Here is a 15791-nt window from a genome sequence, read left to right on the forward strand (position 1 = left end):
AAAGCAGTAAATGAGAGGAACATGTTAGTACACTGCATCAGGAGAAAGTCTGGCTCCCAGCTATGTGCTGATTAATATCAGATCTCCCTCTCCGCTTCCCTCTTGACAATCTTGTCACATCTGGCTGACAAATCCTCGCAAGCGTCTGGAAGCTGGCGTGTTGCGGACCACGCTCTGAGAGGCGCTGGAGGGGCCTGCAGCAGCAGTCCCGCACTGATGTACCATCATGAACCTAATGAAGCCGACTCCCATCCGCTCCTCTCTGCTGGCGGGCGCAGGCTGCAACCACACAAAGCTGCTCAGGCAGGCAGCCCCAGGGCCTGCGCCGCATGGGGGTGGGGGTAGGGGGTGTGGTGAAGAGGATCACTGAACTAGCAGCCCACATTAGGTAGCCCACAATACAGAGAAAGGCAAAACAAATTTAAACTGGACATCCTGCCATGGGTGTATGGGATATTACATCAGTAACAATGTCTCTTTCCAAGTGGTTTGAAAAAAGTTGAAATTATTTCTGATTTTGCATCTGAAACACACTTCCAAAATCCCAGCACCTTGGTAAGCAAGTGAATTTTTTTCTATATTTTCTCATTTCCTGCCAGTAATTAATCACTCTATCATTTGACTGCCTGCTTACTTAACAGAAATTAAGTTGCTTAATCACATTATTGCATAACGTGACAAATACCACTGAAAAACAACTTCAGCTGTGGTTTCATATGATTTCCCTCAGAGATGTAAAAGATAACATTATGATCCTTAACTCCAGCTAAAAGGAATGATTGAACCTAGACAAATCTGGGGAGGGAAATTAAGAAAGTCATTAAAAATAACTAACACTGAAAAGTGGGTTGATACTATTCAAATTTCATCAACAGTACACATGTAAAAAGTTTTAAGAAGACAAACTTTAGCATTGTCCTGCTACAGGTACACAACTTTTCTCCTTTACAAGCAATTCTAAATAATCTAGTTTCTCCCTTTCGTTGTACGACACCTGCCTGTGTTTTTTTTACGCCTTTCAGCCCTACAAACACACTTCCCTGTGGCCAAGATGCAGTCCAGCATCTGGGTGGATGTGTCTCAGCGGAACGCAGCAGTTGCCGATATTAATGAGCTCCCAGACAGTACCACAAATTGTTGCATTAAGGCAGCAACAAAACATTACTTCAGTCTTAAATTTCATTCTGATAGTAGCTGGACTGTCGCCAGCCGAAAGGAACTAAAAGCCAGCACTCCAGAGCAGCCTTACACGGCGCTTTACACGGCAACAGTCAGCGAGCGATAATTAAAAAAGGGCACTAATTAAATTATGGAGAATTCCAATTTAAAATTATCAAGGTCTTCCAAAGAAAACAAGTGTAAAATAAAACACATATTTCTCACAAGTAGCAGAAAAGGAATTCCAGGAAGGAAGGCTTCTGTCAGCATTAATGTGCTGATTTTTTTCAAGTTTTGTTTTATAGGAGTTTCTGCCTATCCTGCCTCTTGTAACAAGTCATAATGGGTTATAATGAGCACACCAGCAAATGAAATGTGAAGGTATTCAAGTAAACTACTAAAAAATTCATACCAGCAGAGGCCAAGAAACAGATTCCGTATCCAAAGCTATTCCCAAGATTCAAAGTACAGAAGTACGATACACGGCTATCTGAGAAAATGGGACAAATCAACACCAAAGCTGCTTCTCAAATCAGAAAGGAAGACATCACAGAAAAAAAGGTATTCACGGTGTTTAAACAGGACCAATTTCCAAAAATAAACAGCTTAAAGGGCTGCATTAACAGAAAAAGTATAATGTAAATAACATGTCTTTCTTACCTCAGACATTCTCATTAAATGGAAGTTGCCAAGGAAACCATGCAGTTTGCCATTCCCTACGATTCCTACAAAAGAAATGCTTCCACCTCTCCTGTCTGTACAAGTATTATGGCAGAAGAGCCATCACCCGCCAGCTCTGCTCGTCTGTCACACTCAGTCACACATGCGCACGCACACACACGCACGCACACAAACACACATACCTCTGCAAGCTCACACTTACATATACGAACACACACTCTGTGGTCCTGTGCCTCTTTGTTGCTGTAGTCTGGATCTAAACTACTCAAGATGTGCTGTGTGTTGAACGGGGCACAGGGGAGCGCAATGAGATCCTCCCACTCGGTGTTCTCTCCAGAGCGCCTTCTCACCTCAGGAGCTGACTCTCCCCTGCGAGCCCCAGCATGGTGTGTTTGAGCATGCCCCTCCCCCCCTTCCCCCTGCCCCCCCCCGCCAGCTCTCCCTGGCCCCCCGAGTCACAGGGCAGTCCCCTCACAGCTGGCTGGAAGAGGGCATGACACTCATCTTTCACAGAGATTTGATCAAAAGGAATCACAGAGGCTTGAGGCACTCCTAATGCAGTCTGGAGAGATTCTACCTCTCCTCTCCAGCAGCCTGAGTAATGCATTAAATCAATGCAGCACTGCTCAGAGCTCGCCCCGGCACTGGTCTCTGGACCCATGTGTGCCTGTGTGTGGGTGTGTGCTCGCATATTCCTCAACACTGCTCTGTGAACAGCCCCAACAAGTTGTACCTTGTGCTGAGAGGAATGTATCGGTGTCTGCTCTGAGCATTTTTTGAGGAACAAGGACAGCAGCTCTTCTAAAGCTGCATGTGATAAGCACACGCCTTTTCAAAAGTTCTCCCATTCTCTTTCATAAAAGAGAATATTGGTTTTAATCATGTGATGCACTTTGATTTATTTTCAACAACCATATACAAATGTACAATCCCAATCGAGTACTAACCCATACTAACAGAGAACTTCTTGTTTTACTGGAAATGACACTGTGACAAGAATGTATAACACATTCAAGTTGGAACAGAATGAAATGTTTACTGTTGTTGCTTTAGCATTAAATATTAATGTATGGCAAGTCCATGAAAGCAAGACGTCTACATGGGGCCTATACAGTCAACTGAAACATGAAGTTACTGTTTAGACCTTAAAGAACTAGAAGAGAGGTGACTACAGACTCCACAGCCAGCCCACCCTGACAATTGGATTGAAGTTTTACACACTCTTCTATTACCACCTGGCCTTCCTGGCACTGAAAGGGTCAAGAGGCAGGTTCTGTGTCTTAGTGGGAGTCTTTAGAATCTACAGTTTTTCAATATATGACTTGGAGCTGTGCAAATCTGCTCCTACTCCAAACGCTTCAATTCTGATGTAACTGTTTAGGTGCGGTTGTTAATCCACAAATTACAATACAAGTTTTAACAGGCACATTTTGTTTCACTCTGTGATTTCGGCAATTAGGAGAGGAAAAAACTTGAGAGATGTTTTCAGAACCCACCCGCGAAAGAAACTGATCAGGTGACATTCCATCCAAGCATAAAAATGTCATAATATGGATGGCTCTAAAGAAAACATGTGTAACAAATTATGTACTTGCAATTTTATTTTAAAAAATTAAGGCTTTTGATATTCCATTAAAATCAGGCAAATACAGACAGAATATAATACTGATCATTTTTGATAGCCTTTTATGAAATTATACATCAACATAATCAAATCAGCCATATTGCACAAAGTAAAAAGACTTACTGTGAAAATCAGAAGCCAAGCGGTATGAAAACACTTTCTTTTTAATTCCACAGAAAGTGCACATACAATGAACCACAAAATTAAATAGATTCTGCAAAGTTGTGAAATCACTTTTTCCACTTTCATTACTGAACGGCAAGAGCCATTTTCTTGCCTTTAGGCCATGTTTGAAATCTAAGCCGGCCACAGTACATAACCAAAACGATGAAGAGAATGTGTCCTGTCTAGTTCTTAAATGTTTTTCATTTGCTACCCCTAAATTGTACTTATGTTCCAGGACAAAAAAATCTGAAATGGAAATGCAGTGCCAGGTGGAATCCACCATTAATCAAAGGCAAAAAGGGACAGTATAGAAAAATGAAAAGAAACCACAGACATGAGGCAGCAAGCACAACCAAATTCATACACACAAACATGTTCAAAAAGCACTGTGTGCAAATACAGACTTTGATTTTCCCATCTCTGTGGAACTTTTACTTCAGTTTAAAGTAATATTTGATTCCTAACCAAATGCAACTCAAACATACAAAAGTGGAAACATTTTTAGATAAAAGTGCAAAATATAGTTATCCCTATCCCTAACCCAATGAGCGCCCCCCCAACGTTTACAGTCAGCAATTATTAAGACCATTTAAAGTTAACTGGTGTGGATTTTCATTTATCTGGTCTGTCCCATTGATCCCACACAAACTGAGACTGTATTTGAAAATTGCAAAAACTAACAGCGTGAGAGAGACAGACACACTGCACTGTGAGTACTTATGCTTTCAGTAACAATTTGACAGTCTTGTTTGTGCAATCACGTTTGAGTTTGCAGCCTGTTTCATGCATTTTAATTATTCATTTAATTAAATGTAAAATATAGCCTTTATTGTTCTCAAGCCAGTTCAAGAACTCAATCTTGATAAAATAACTTTAGGAAATCATTTTTTAAATTAGATATATAGTGTTGTTACTGTTAGGCATCATTTTGTGTGAGTTTGGAATGAACTCGGGTTGTACTTGGAGCAAAATTAAATTTTAACCTCATAGGAAAAGGTGGAATAAATAATTTCGTTGTCAAGTTTTTTGATATTGAGTCCGTTTTCATTAACAAATTAGGAACGGATAACAGGATAAGTGTACTAACTAAATTTTAAAAAAAAAAAAAAAACTAATTTTGTTCCCACAAATGTCAGGACATTTTTCCAGGGTTCAATAGTGTTTCGATATTTTCTTCAAAGTCTCCCAATGGCACAGGAAAACAAACGCACAAAACTTTTGAGCCTTAAGGGCCTTAATACCAAAACATTTTTTTAGTTATTCAAATCATTTTTTAGTTATTCAGATGTTTTACCTCCAGCAGTTTATTAAGCTACTTGTAGTTATTTACCCACTTGTACAGGTAGACAACTTTTTACTGGAGCAATTAAAGGTAAATACCTTTTTCAAGGGTACTACAGCAGGAGGTAGGATTTGAATCTGGGTCCTCTGAGAACAAGGTGGCAACTCTATTCAGTGCAACACCTGCAACCCCCTGCTATTTTGATAAATACATTTTCTGATCATGGCCACAAAAACCTAGTTCCTGCCCTTTCAAAAATTTTCCTTTTTGAAACTTAAGTATTAATCTTTACTGATGGGGTGACCACAAGGCAAAGGACCCAAGACAAAAAGCATGAGCCATTTGAGAATACCTTCACTTAAGAAATTAAGATCAGAAAGTAACACATTTTTTTAATCTTACTGAAAAGGAGATTTCTCCTTCAAGCTTGAGTGATACCTGTAAATTGGGTGACTGCTCCTTTTGTCTGTTTGTGGATAGAGTCAATGCACTGGCAACCTACCAGGCTGCATGGGCGGGTCTACTCAGAGTGCACAGGTGAACAACACTGCCTCTGGCAGAGACTAGGTATGATCCTGCAAGCACAGCAATAGCCCCCACCCAGCCACCTGGCACTGCAGTGGCACTTTACATTTCACAGACAAGTAGGTCTCCCCTTATTTTATTTCACAGTAAAGAAGGCCAGATGTAGAGGGGGGTGGCAAGAAAGCCTCCTCAGCCCACTTCAGCACCCGTACCAGGCACCACTTGGAGCTGTTTGGAGTTCTCAGCCATTTCAGTCCATAGTATCACTGGGGACACATTTACAAGGTCAGTTTTTCACATCAAATTACTTGTGAAGGAAAAACCACAGATCCTCTTAGAATGAACTTCAGAATGTACCTGAATTATTTCCCTCAAAAAAAAAAAATTTTATCAGTAAAAGATCAAGAATAAGAATATATGACAAGGAAAATACAAAAGTATCCATTAAAATTTATTTGCTAAAATTAGATGGACTATATACAATGTTCAGACCATAATTTAAAGTCAGACAAACATGGAGAAATAATACATTACAATTATACTGTACTGCATTCTGAACCAAAAGCCACTGTAAGGGACATACGGTACATGAAAACTTCAATTTCAGCAATGTCAGCTGGTCTGACGTGAACAATATATACTCATCTCAACTAATCAACAGTTAACTGTTCTCCCAATATCTGATCAGCAGTTATTAATACCTCTTATACTTCATTGGTCCAGATTTTCATTTATCTGGTCTGGGCTTATAACATTTGATCTGACACAATAAACTAAGGCTGCATTTGAAAACTGCACTAAGTGGCTGTATGAGAGAGACCGTGAGATGCACTAGTGCACTAGACTGTGAAAACTACTCCGTTAGGTTCTGGCACTACATGGTCTCACCTGCACGCTCATGTGTTTGCATCTTCTGTTTTGTATGATTTTATGATTTTCTAATTATTAACTTATTTAAATGACACATGGCCTTTGCTGCCCTCAAGCCAGTTTACGAACACTATCACAGTAAGTTTACTTTACGAAATCATTAAATAAAATACATAAAATATATATATTATCTCTTCTTCAAGGATAAGAGATCGGGGTTTGAATCTCGGTCAGGGCGAGCCTCAAGTAAGAGTCCCCAGGCTTAGACTCCTAATGCTGTACACAAGCCTACCTCGGAAGATGAGCAAGAGAAATACAGCTGAAGCCATAACGGCTCGGATGTTGCCTGAATTAACAAGGTCCGTGTCAGGTGTTACGGAATCAGGTTAACCTGATGACAAGTGGGCTACTGGAACAAGACATTCATGGACACTGACTGAGAACATGGAATTCATGGAGTATTACTATAACAGCAGACTGAAGGAAAGGGGTTACATGCACTGTATGTGGGAACTATGGATGAGCAGAAGACCAACACCCCTCTACCCAAGAAGCACCTAGTAGCTCAATGCTCAAACATCAACAGGAGGAAGCTACCGTCACAGCTACAGACTGAGAGGCTACAACAGAACGGCCATGGCACTCAGTAGCATGGAAATGAAGGGCTACCCCTGATGGAGGAGAACAAGGTTACAGAACCAGCTGAAACAACCCTACTGACCATGACAGCTGAATCCTCTGAGCTGACCACAAGAATCACGGCCAGACTGAATACAGTCAAGCCCCAGACCTGATTCCCCGCCTCACTGACAAACTCGTATCAGAAGAAATTCTTGCAGATGTCAACACAGCCCTGCTCACTATCCTCACTACTACCATCATAGAAACCAAAAAGCTTGCATATGCCACTGCAACTGTAATCCTGGAGATGGTGGGCTATAAGATCAAGATTGCAAAATGCAGAAAGTGCCCCCCATGGAGAAGAAGGTTGGAGGCCAAGACCAAGGAAACCTGGAGAGACATCAGCTGGCTAACAGATGTGCAGAAGGGTGTGATGAAAGACAGATCCTGGATGAGAAAGGAGTACAGCAAGATGTCCATAAGTGAGGTCCTGGAAACTGCCAAAGACTCACAGCTCTGTGTGCCAGGCTGAAGAGATACACTAGAGAAGCAGAGATCTGGAAAATAAATAGCCTATTCTCCAAAGAAAGCATTTAGAGTATACTCCCAGCTGCAAGGGAACAGTAGCACAAGAGCAGACCCACCCAAAGCTGAGACTGAGCAATTCTGGAAGGATATACGAGACAAGGAGGCATCACACAACATCAATGCCCAGTGGCTGGTGGACCTGAGAGCAGACCAAGGCAACTTCCCTAGAGCAAGAACCAGTCATCATCACAAAATCAGACATCCAACAGCGAGTCTCAAGTATTAAGAGTCCAACAGCACCAGGACCTGACGTGATCCACACCTACTGGCTGAAGAAGCTAACTGCACTCCATAAACACCTGGCAGCACAAATTAATAAGCTGTAACATCTAAGTCTCACCCAGACTGGCTAATACAGGGCAGGACAATCCTGATCATGAAGGATCCCCACAAGGGTATAACACCTTCCAACTACAGACCGATAACCTGCCTCTGCACAACATGGAAGCTCCTCTCAGGCATCATAGCCGCTAAGTTGAACAAGCACATGAGTCAATACATGAGCGATGCTCAGAAGGGCACTGGACACAACAGCAGAGGGTCAAAGCACCAGCTACTGGTTGATAGAGCAATCACCCAACAAGACCAGAGAGACCAACCTGAGCACTGCCTGGATTGATTACAAGAAAATCTACGACTCAATGCCCCACACATGGATACTGGAGTGCTTGACACTATACAAGGCCAACAGGACACTGACAGCCTTCCTCAAGAACTCAATGTGGCTCTGGAAAACAACACTAGAATCCAACTCCAAGGCCATCGTACAAGTCACCATCAAGTGCAGTATATACTAACGTGATGCACTGTCCACACTGCTGTTCTGCATAGGCCTAAACCTCCTCAGTCAGATCACTGCAAAGAGTGAATATGGATATAAGTTCAGAACTGGAGTAACCATAAGCCACCTCCTCTACATGGACGACATCAAGCTGTATGCCAGAAGTGAAGACATCGATTCACTGATCTACCTCACAAGGATATACAGCGATGACATTGGGATGTCATTTGGACTGGATAAGTGTGGTTGAATGGTAGCAAGAAGAGGGAAGGTGATCAGGACTGAAGGAGTGGAGTTACCAGAAGGCAGAATTATAGCCATACAGGACAGCTACAAGTACCTGGGTATCCCACAGGTCAATGGGAACCATGGCGAGGCAGCAAGGAGCTCAGCCACAACCAAATATCTCCAAAGAGTAAGGCAGGTCCTGAGAAGCCAGCTCAATGGTAGGAATAAGATCCAAGCCATCAGCATGTACATCTGACTGAGGATTTAACTCTTCTGGATTCGACCGCATCGTGTAGGATACTGGTTCCAATGTTTTGTTTCCCCTGTTGGAAGCATCATCAGGGAGCTGGCACATCTTTATGTGTATTTATCTGTATTTATGGGTGGGGTTGGGGTCTCATCGGTATCCCTGGTTTATGTATTTTGGGTAAACTGTAGAGGAGTAGTGGGCGAGGGTCAATTCAAGACCACCTTCACTACTGGTTCCACTACAAAAAGACTACTCAGCACAGTAAAAGATAACCTGCCACTGAAGACTAGCAGAGTCTACCAAATACCCTGCAGCTGTGGAAAAACCTACATTGGGCAGACAGCTCGACTTATCTCAACACAGCTCCAAGAACACATAAGAGCGACAAGAAACTAACATCAACTCAGCAGTGGCTGAACACTCACTGCAAACCGGTCATGAGATCCATTTTGAAGAGACCACAGTGCTTGCACCTGTTCCCAGATACAGAAGCCGCATAGTAAGAGAGGCGATTGAGACTGAGAAGCACCCCGACAACTTCAATCGGGAGGAGGGCTTCAAACTATCAAGAACCTGGACACCTCTCATTTCGAGTCTTCGTGTCAGACCCACAATGACCCAATTGCCTCTCACTGAAGCTCAGTTCAATGAGGCAACCTGTAACACAAAAGATACAGTGCAAGTGGAGAAAACAGCAGGGGCACCACCTATCAGGACCACCTGCTACAACCTCCGACCCTGATCCCACCCATAAATACACCCACCCTCGTCGAACACTCCAGTTCACATCTAGCCTCTACAAGATGTGGCAGCTCCCTGATGGTACTTCCAACAGGGGAAGCAAAACGTTGGAACCAGTATCCTACATGATGCGGTCAAATCCAGAAGAATTAAATCCCCAGTCAGTTGACACCAGCCGTGGAAGCCTATGGGTTTTGATAACAAGGACATCCTACCAGTCATCAGATACCCAGCTGAAATAATAAGATGGCCACAGGAGGAGATAGATGACACAGGTGTCAAGACGCAAAAACTTATGATGGAGGGAGGGTTCCACCCGAAATCCAGCACCCTGAAACTGTATGATAAGCAAAAAGAGGGGGGCCGAGGGTTAGTGAGTTTCAAAGCCACTATCCAGGATGAAACGAGGAGCATCCAAGAGTACATCAGGAAGATCGCCCCCCAGGACAAACCGCTGAATACCTCAGGCAGAAGAAGACAGAGGTTGATGAGGAAGAAGAGGAGACATTGTGGAAGACCAAGCCCCTCCACGGGCTCTACCATCAACAGACAGAGGGAGGGGCTGACATCAAAAAATCCTACCAGTGGCTGGGAAAGGTCAGCCTGAAGGACAGCACAGTGGCTCTGATCATGGCAGCACAAGAACAAGGCCGGGGTCTACCATAGCAGACGGGACCCAAGGTGCAGGCTATGCAAAGATGCCCCTGAAACAGTCCAGCACATAGTAGCAGGGTGTAAGATGCAAGCTGGCACTGCATACATCGAGAGGCATAACCAAGTGGCTGGGATACCATACAGGAACATCTGTGCAGAATAGGGATGGGAAGCCTCCAAGTCCAAATGGGAGTCAGCACCAAAAGTGGTGGAAGACAGCAGAGCTAAGGTCCTGTGGGTCTGCAAGTTCCAGACTGACAAGCAGTTGCTGGCCAACCAACTAGGGCTGTCACAATTACTCGATTAATTCAGAGTACCCGGTTTAAAAAATCCTCGAGTACAATTTGCCGTGTCGAGTACTCGGCAAAATGGCGGAAAGGCGACGGTGCACAGACAAGGGTCCGTGCAAAAAATGTCAAAAAATGTCAACAGTGTGGGAACACTTCACGTTAGAAGAAAGGAATAACATAGTTGTCCGCAGTCTGTGCAAAAACCAACTTAAATACAATAACAGCACATCTGCAAAGCTACAGCACCTGAAAAGGCGACATCCAGGCGTAACAGATGCTCCGCCAGCATAGTAAGTTCACTACTAGCTTTACTTGAATTATTCTGAATACTCTTAATTTGCACGCCGTTTTAAACACAAGACCGAACACGATATATGTACGATATATATGCATTATAAAGAGTTTCACCACTTGAACACCCGTCAGAGAGCACAATTTAATGGAATGTAGATGATAAACTCTGATGAAATGTGAAGTTAAGGCGTGAATATATCCATGTTTCAAAATGTTCACATTACTTTTCATCGCGATTTCCTAACTCATAAACTCCCGCTTGGGTTAGCATGTTTGATGGTTACTAATCACACAAATCAAGGAATTATAACCCTTACAAAAATTAACCATGGCTTTATTTTCAATTTTGAAATGCAAAGCATGATATGTTATTGTTCACTTGATTCTATTTTTATTGTGAATAAAAAACAATTACTCGAGTACTCGCCAAAATTATTGTCCGATTACTCGATTACCAAAATAATCGATAGTGACAGCCCTACGACCAACCAGACATAGTGGTGGTCGACAAGGAGGAGAAGTAGGCAATTGTGACAGATGTAGCAATCCCAATTGACAGCAATATCAGAAAGAACGAGCATGAAAAGATGGAGAAGTATCAAGGCCTGAAGGAAGAATTGGAATGGATGTGGAAAGTGAAGTCAAGAGTGGTCCCAGTGGTACCAGGAGCACTTGGGGCTGTGACCCCAAACTGGGAGTGTAGCTCCAGCAGATTCTGGGAACAACATCTGAAGTCTCTGTCCAGAAGAGTCCAGTCCTAGGAACAACTAATACTGCGCAGAACCCTCAAACTCCAAGGCCTCTGGCAGAGGACCTGAGCTTGAGGAAGACACACACACCACCCCATGTGGGGATGAGAGGGATGACTAATGTGTTACAAAACTTTTTCCCTTATGGTACTAGGCATTATTTAGGGTAATCTTGACATGAATATGGGATGGGCTTGGAGTGAATACAGGGAAATTTTTCCACCTTAAGAAAAAGAATTCATCCATCCATCATGAACAACCACTAGTCCTGAGCGGGGTCGCGGGGAGCCGGAGCCGTACCCGGCAACACAGGGTGCAAGGTCGAAGGGGGAGGGGACACACCCAGGACGGGATGCCAGGTCGTCGCAGGGCACCCCAAGCAGGGCTCAAACTCCAGACCTGTCACACAGCGGGCACCAGCTGAAACCGCTGTGCCACCGTGCCACTACACCCACCCTTAATAAAAAATGGACTTAAGTAATTTCTTTATTTGCTTTTTTGATATCTGGTCAACCTCAGGAGCCAATTAGGACCAGATATGAGGAGATAAATGTATTTGAAAACTTAATGGCTCATCTGCAACCGTACATTTTTCATCTTATGGGTTGCCATAACAACAGTCACACATGAAAACAGTAGACAGCATTTTAGGTAACATTAGAACACTTATAAAAACTACCTCAATATCCGCTTTACATGTCCTGGCAAAGAAATGCTAAGAGTTCTTAACATGTCCAGTATAAGTGATACCTGCAGGAAAACACATTACATATTTAAGAATAAAATCATATTTGAGACTTCCAAAGCTTTGACTTTATTATCACTGTTAGTGTACAATTTAATAATTGCTGCCATCACACAACAGTGTTTCAAAGCTGCTGCTGAAAAGTTGTAGAAATAATAAATTTTTCTTTTGCAGACATTTGTCTCAGCATGTTACATGTCATTTAACCCTGTGGGCCCAGGGGAAATTTCACTTGTTTGGCCCTTATTTCACTTTTTAAATTATTGCTCCTTAAACTGTACAACATGTGGCATCATTTCAACAAAGAGCACACACACACACACACACACACACACACACAAATAATGCATGGCCAAAATTCAAAACTGTCCATTCACAATTATTCCAGAAGACCTTACTATGAAAATGATGAGGTATGTTTTAATGGATTATTTTGTTTTGGACAGAGTTTTGGTTTTGAAAACAGTACTTCCTATGAGTCTAAAGTGATAGCTGACAGTATTATTCAGTGTCCATAATTAAACATGTATATTTATCAGTTGAGAGAAGAGTACCATTATTCAAAGTAATATAAGAATCACGTTTTGTGCTGTTACAGAAGTAAATCTTAAACAGTTTGCCCAGATGGTCTCACACATTATGCCATAGTCTTGAGAAGTCCCTTGTCCTTCAGCTGGAGGACTTAACTATCACCTGGTCACAACAGAACAGACAGATGAGTGTTTAATAAAGCTGCCCTTCTCAGTCGTCTCTCCATCCTGGTAGTCTGGTATTGATCAGATGTGTCCGCATTAGACAACAGACGCTTTTACAATAATCTACCCTTGCATTATGTAATGGGTACATTAGAGACACATCCCTTTACATCTGACACCTGTTTGGTCTCTTTAGAATTACTGTTTGCATTACAACAGTGTTTAATGGCCTCTTTAGATGGCAAAGGGTTTGGTGGTAGTGGGGGAAAGGGTGGAAAACTTTCTAGAAGTTCCACCTAAAGAGAACTGTGGAAAGCCATTACAGCTCTCCAGTGGTAGGGTGATAGATGGCACCGTTTTACATGATTAATTTCTGAGACCTCGGCTTGTGGGGGAGCTGCTGTTAGTTGGAGGTGAACTTTGTTTGGGGGGAGGTAGGGTCAGTGTGTCGCAGAGCAGTTTCACACAGGGATCCTGCCCTGTCCCTAGGCAGCGATTACTCCCCCTTCCTCGTAGCCAAGGGGCAGGGAGACTAAAAGCAATAAACACGTTCCTGCACAGATGTAGAGTGGAGAAGGAGGTGCCACTGCATGACATGAGAAGCTGAAGTACAGAAACTAAAGTACAGAAGTCCAGATTCAAAATGCATTACATTTCTTGTATTTAGTGTATTTTCCATAGCTTTGTTATCATTGAAAGGAGAGCATGAAATAAAAACTGGCCAAAAGAAATGTCAAGCAGGAGGGGACACTGCTTGCTGCAGGTTTTCATACAGAACGATAAAATTTCAATTATTACTTTTTGAACATTCTTTTACTAAGGGTTGACTTGGAGAATTCTGGCTGCATGATCACAAGCTCCTGAAGAAAGAGCCACCTGGACACCATCAGTCTCACCCAAGGTAAACAGCCCTGACATTCCTCCCAGCCTGCTGGCCGGCAAAGGTCAAAGGTCATGATGACAAACGAGTGACCCAGGAGCCTTGAAAAGGTAGAGAAGTTTCTGGAATCTTTCAACAGGGGACAACACTCAGCATTCTGGAGGGATCATTACCAGAGCTGACATCCTGCCTGAATGCTGACAAAGCCAGGCAACGTGGCACAGTAGACACTGCTTCAGCACCCTCCTACCCAGTTTGCACTCCCTCTACTCCCCCATATGTCCCACTGTAAGGACTGTGACAGACAAAGGACTGTAGCCCCCTTCTGTCTGTTCCACTGAAAAACGCTTTTCAGAAAAGTTGTCTGCATTCAGCAACAACTCACTTACACATAATATTAACAAAGGTCAAACTTGATGTCACATTAAAATTACCAAAGCTCTTAAGACAATTGAAAGAATTATGAAATAAACTGCAAAGAGATGGTAAATTGGGAGAGTGAGTGTCTAGTGGAGGAGGGAGATTTATAAAAGTTAGCAGTCAAACACATAATTTAGTTACATCTACAGTATAAGTGATAGCAATTTTTCTTGTAAAAGGAATGCAGGTAATGTGTACATCAGCAGCTCTGCAGATATGGACGCACCAGAATGACACTGAATTCCATTTCAGCAGGTGAGACTCATCTTTCAGTATGTCACCTCCAGTAAAGAGCCAAGAAGGGATTCAGTATTCTAGTAAGACCCAAGTTCCACTGCTCACTCATTCATTCATTCATTTATTCATTCTCACACACACACACACACACAGGCTGAAACCACTTGTCCTGAGCGAGGTCGTGGCAAACCGGAGCCTAACCCAGCAACACAGGGCGTAAGGTTGGAGGGGGAGGGGACACACCCAGGAAGGGAAACCCACACAGACACAGAACATGCCAACTCTACGTAGACTGAGCAGGGATCAAACCCATGTCCTCTTGCACCACCCAGGCACTGTGAGACAGCAGCGCTACTTGCTGTGCCACTGTGCTACAAGTAGGAAACAGTGATGCGCATAACACACACACACACACACACACACACACACACACACACACACACACACACACACACACACACACACACTTTCAGAATCGCTTGTCCCATACGGGGTCACGGGGAACCGGAGCCTACCCGGCAACACAGGGCGTAAGGCCGGAGGGGGAGGGGACACACCCAGGACGGGACGCCAGTCCGCCGCAAGGCACCCCAAGCGGGATTCGAACCCCAGACCCACTGGAGAGCAGGACTGTGGTCCAACCCACTGCGCCACCGCACCCCCTTATGCGCATAACAGTGAACCTAAATAGCGGAGTGCTTCAGTATAGCAAATTGCTCTACTGGAGGTACGCCTTTCTGACTTGCTTTATCCTTTGCTGTTGGCGTGGCCTATCACTGACCTGCAGGGTATCGACCTCTGCACACTCCTATCCCAGTCTAACAGATTTCTCAACCACCTACCCCTGCAACACTTATTGACAATGATTCACTGAGGGACAACTGTTGATCTGAGCACTGATGGGAAAGCATTTTCCTTACTGCTCAGCATCATTCGCCCAAAATCCCAAACTAGAATACAAATAGAAAAGGAACTGTTCCTTGATTAGACAAATGTGAACTTCAGAAAGCACTAAAGGGCAAGATATCAGGGACTGGGAAGCAAGAATGTTTGCAGAGAAACACAGGAAAATTACTTAATTCCTGAAAAGGATTCTCCATCCAAAATAATGTTGATGTCATCACATCACACAAGATGTGCCATTCCACCTGTATGTGATGACATCAGATAAGACTATCCTGAAGACCTGCACAGCAATGTCTCTAAGTGCCTGACAACCATAAATTAATTTTTTTGCTTTGTTTTCCTTTAAAAAGCAGTATCCATGGGACTTCAAATTTCCGACACAGGATTTTTAGTTGTGAAAGAGATCC

General features: G+C 43.2%; 1 protein-coding gene across 3 annotated transcripts in view; it reads right to left on the bottom strand.

The window, feature by feature from the left end:
• bnc1 (basonuclin zinc finger protein 1) overlaps nt 1-15791 on the bottom strand; it is a 39596-nt gene that overhangs the window by 10439 nt on the left and 13366 nt on the right. Inside the window, exon 1 of one of the 3 annotated variants that reach the window (XM_018763219.2) lies at nt 1819-2087. The exons of the other annotated variants lie outside the window; for them this stretch is intronic. Coding sequence (XP_018618735.1) covers nt 1819-1833 — 15 coding nt within the window. The 5' untranslated portion in view covers nt 1834-2087. Of the gene's footprint in view, nt 1-1818; nt 2088-15791 lie in introns of those variants that run through there. 3 annotated transcript variants of the gene reach the window in all.

This window comes from Scleropages formosus, chromosome 11 (assembly GCF_900964775.1).
Source record: "Scleropages formosus chromosome 11, fSclFor1.1, whole genome shotgun sequence".
NCBI lineage: Eukaryota > Metazoa > Chordata > Actinopteri > Osteoglossiformes > Osteoglossidae > Scleropages > Scleropages formosus.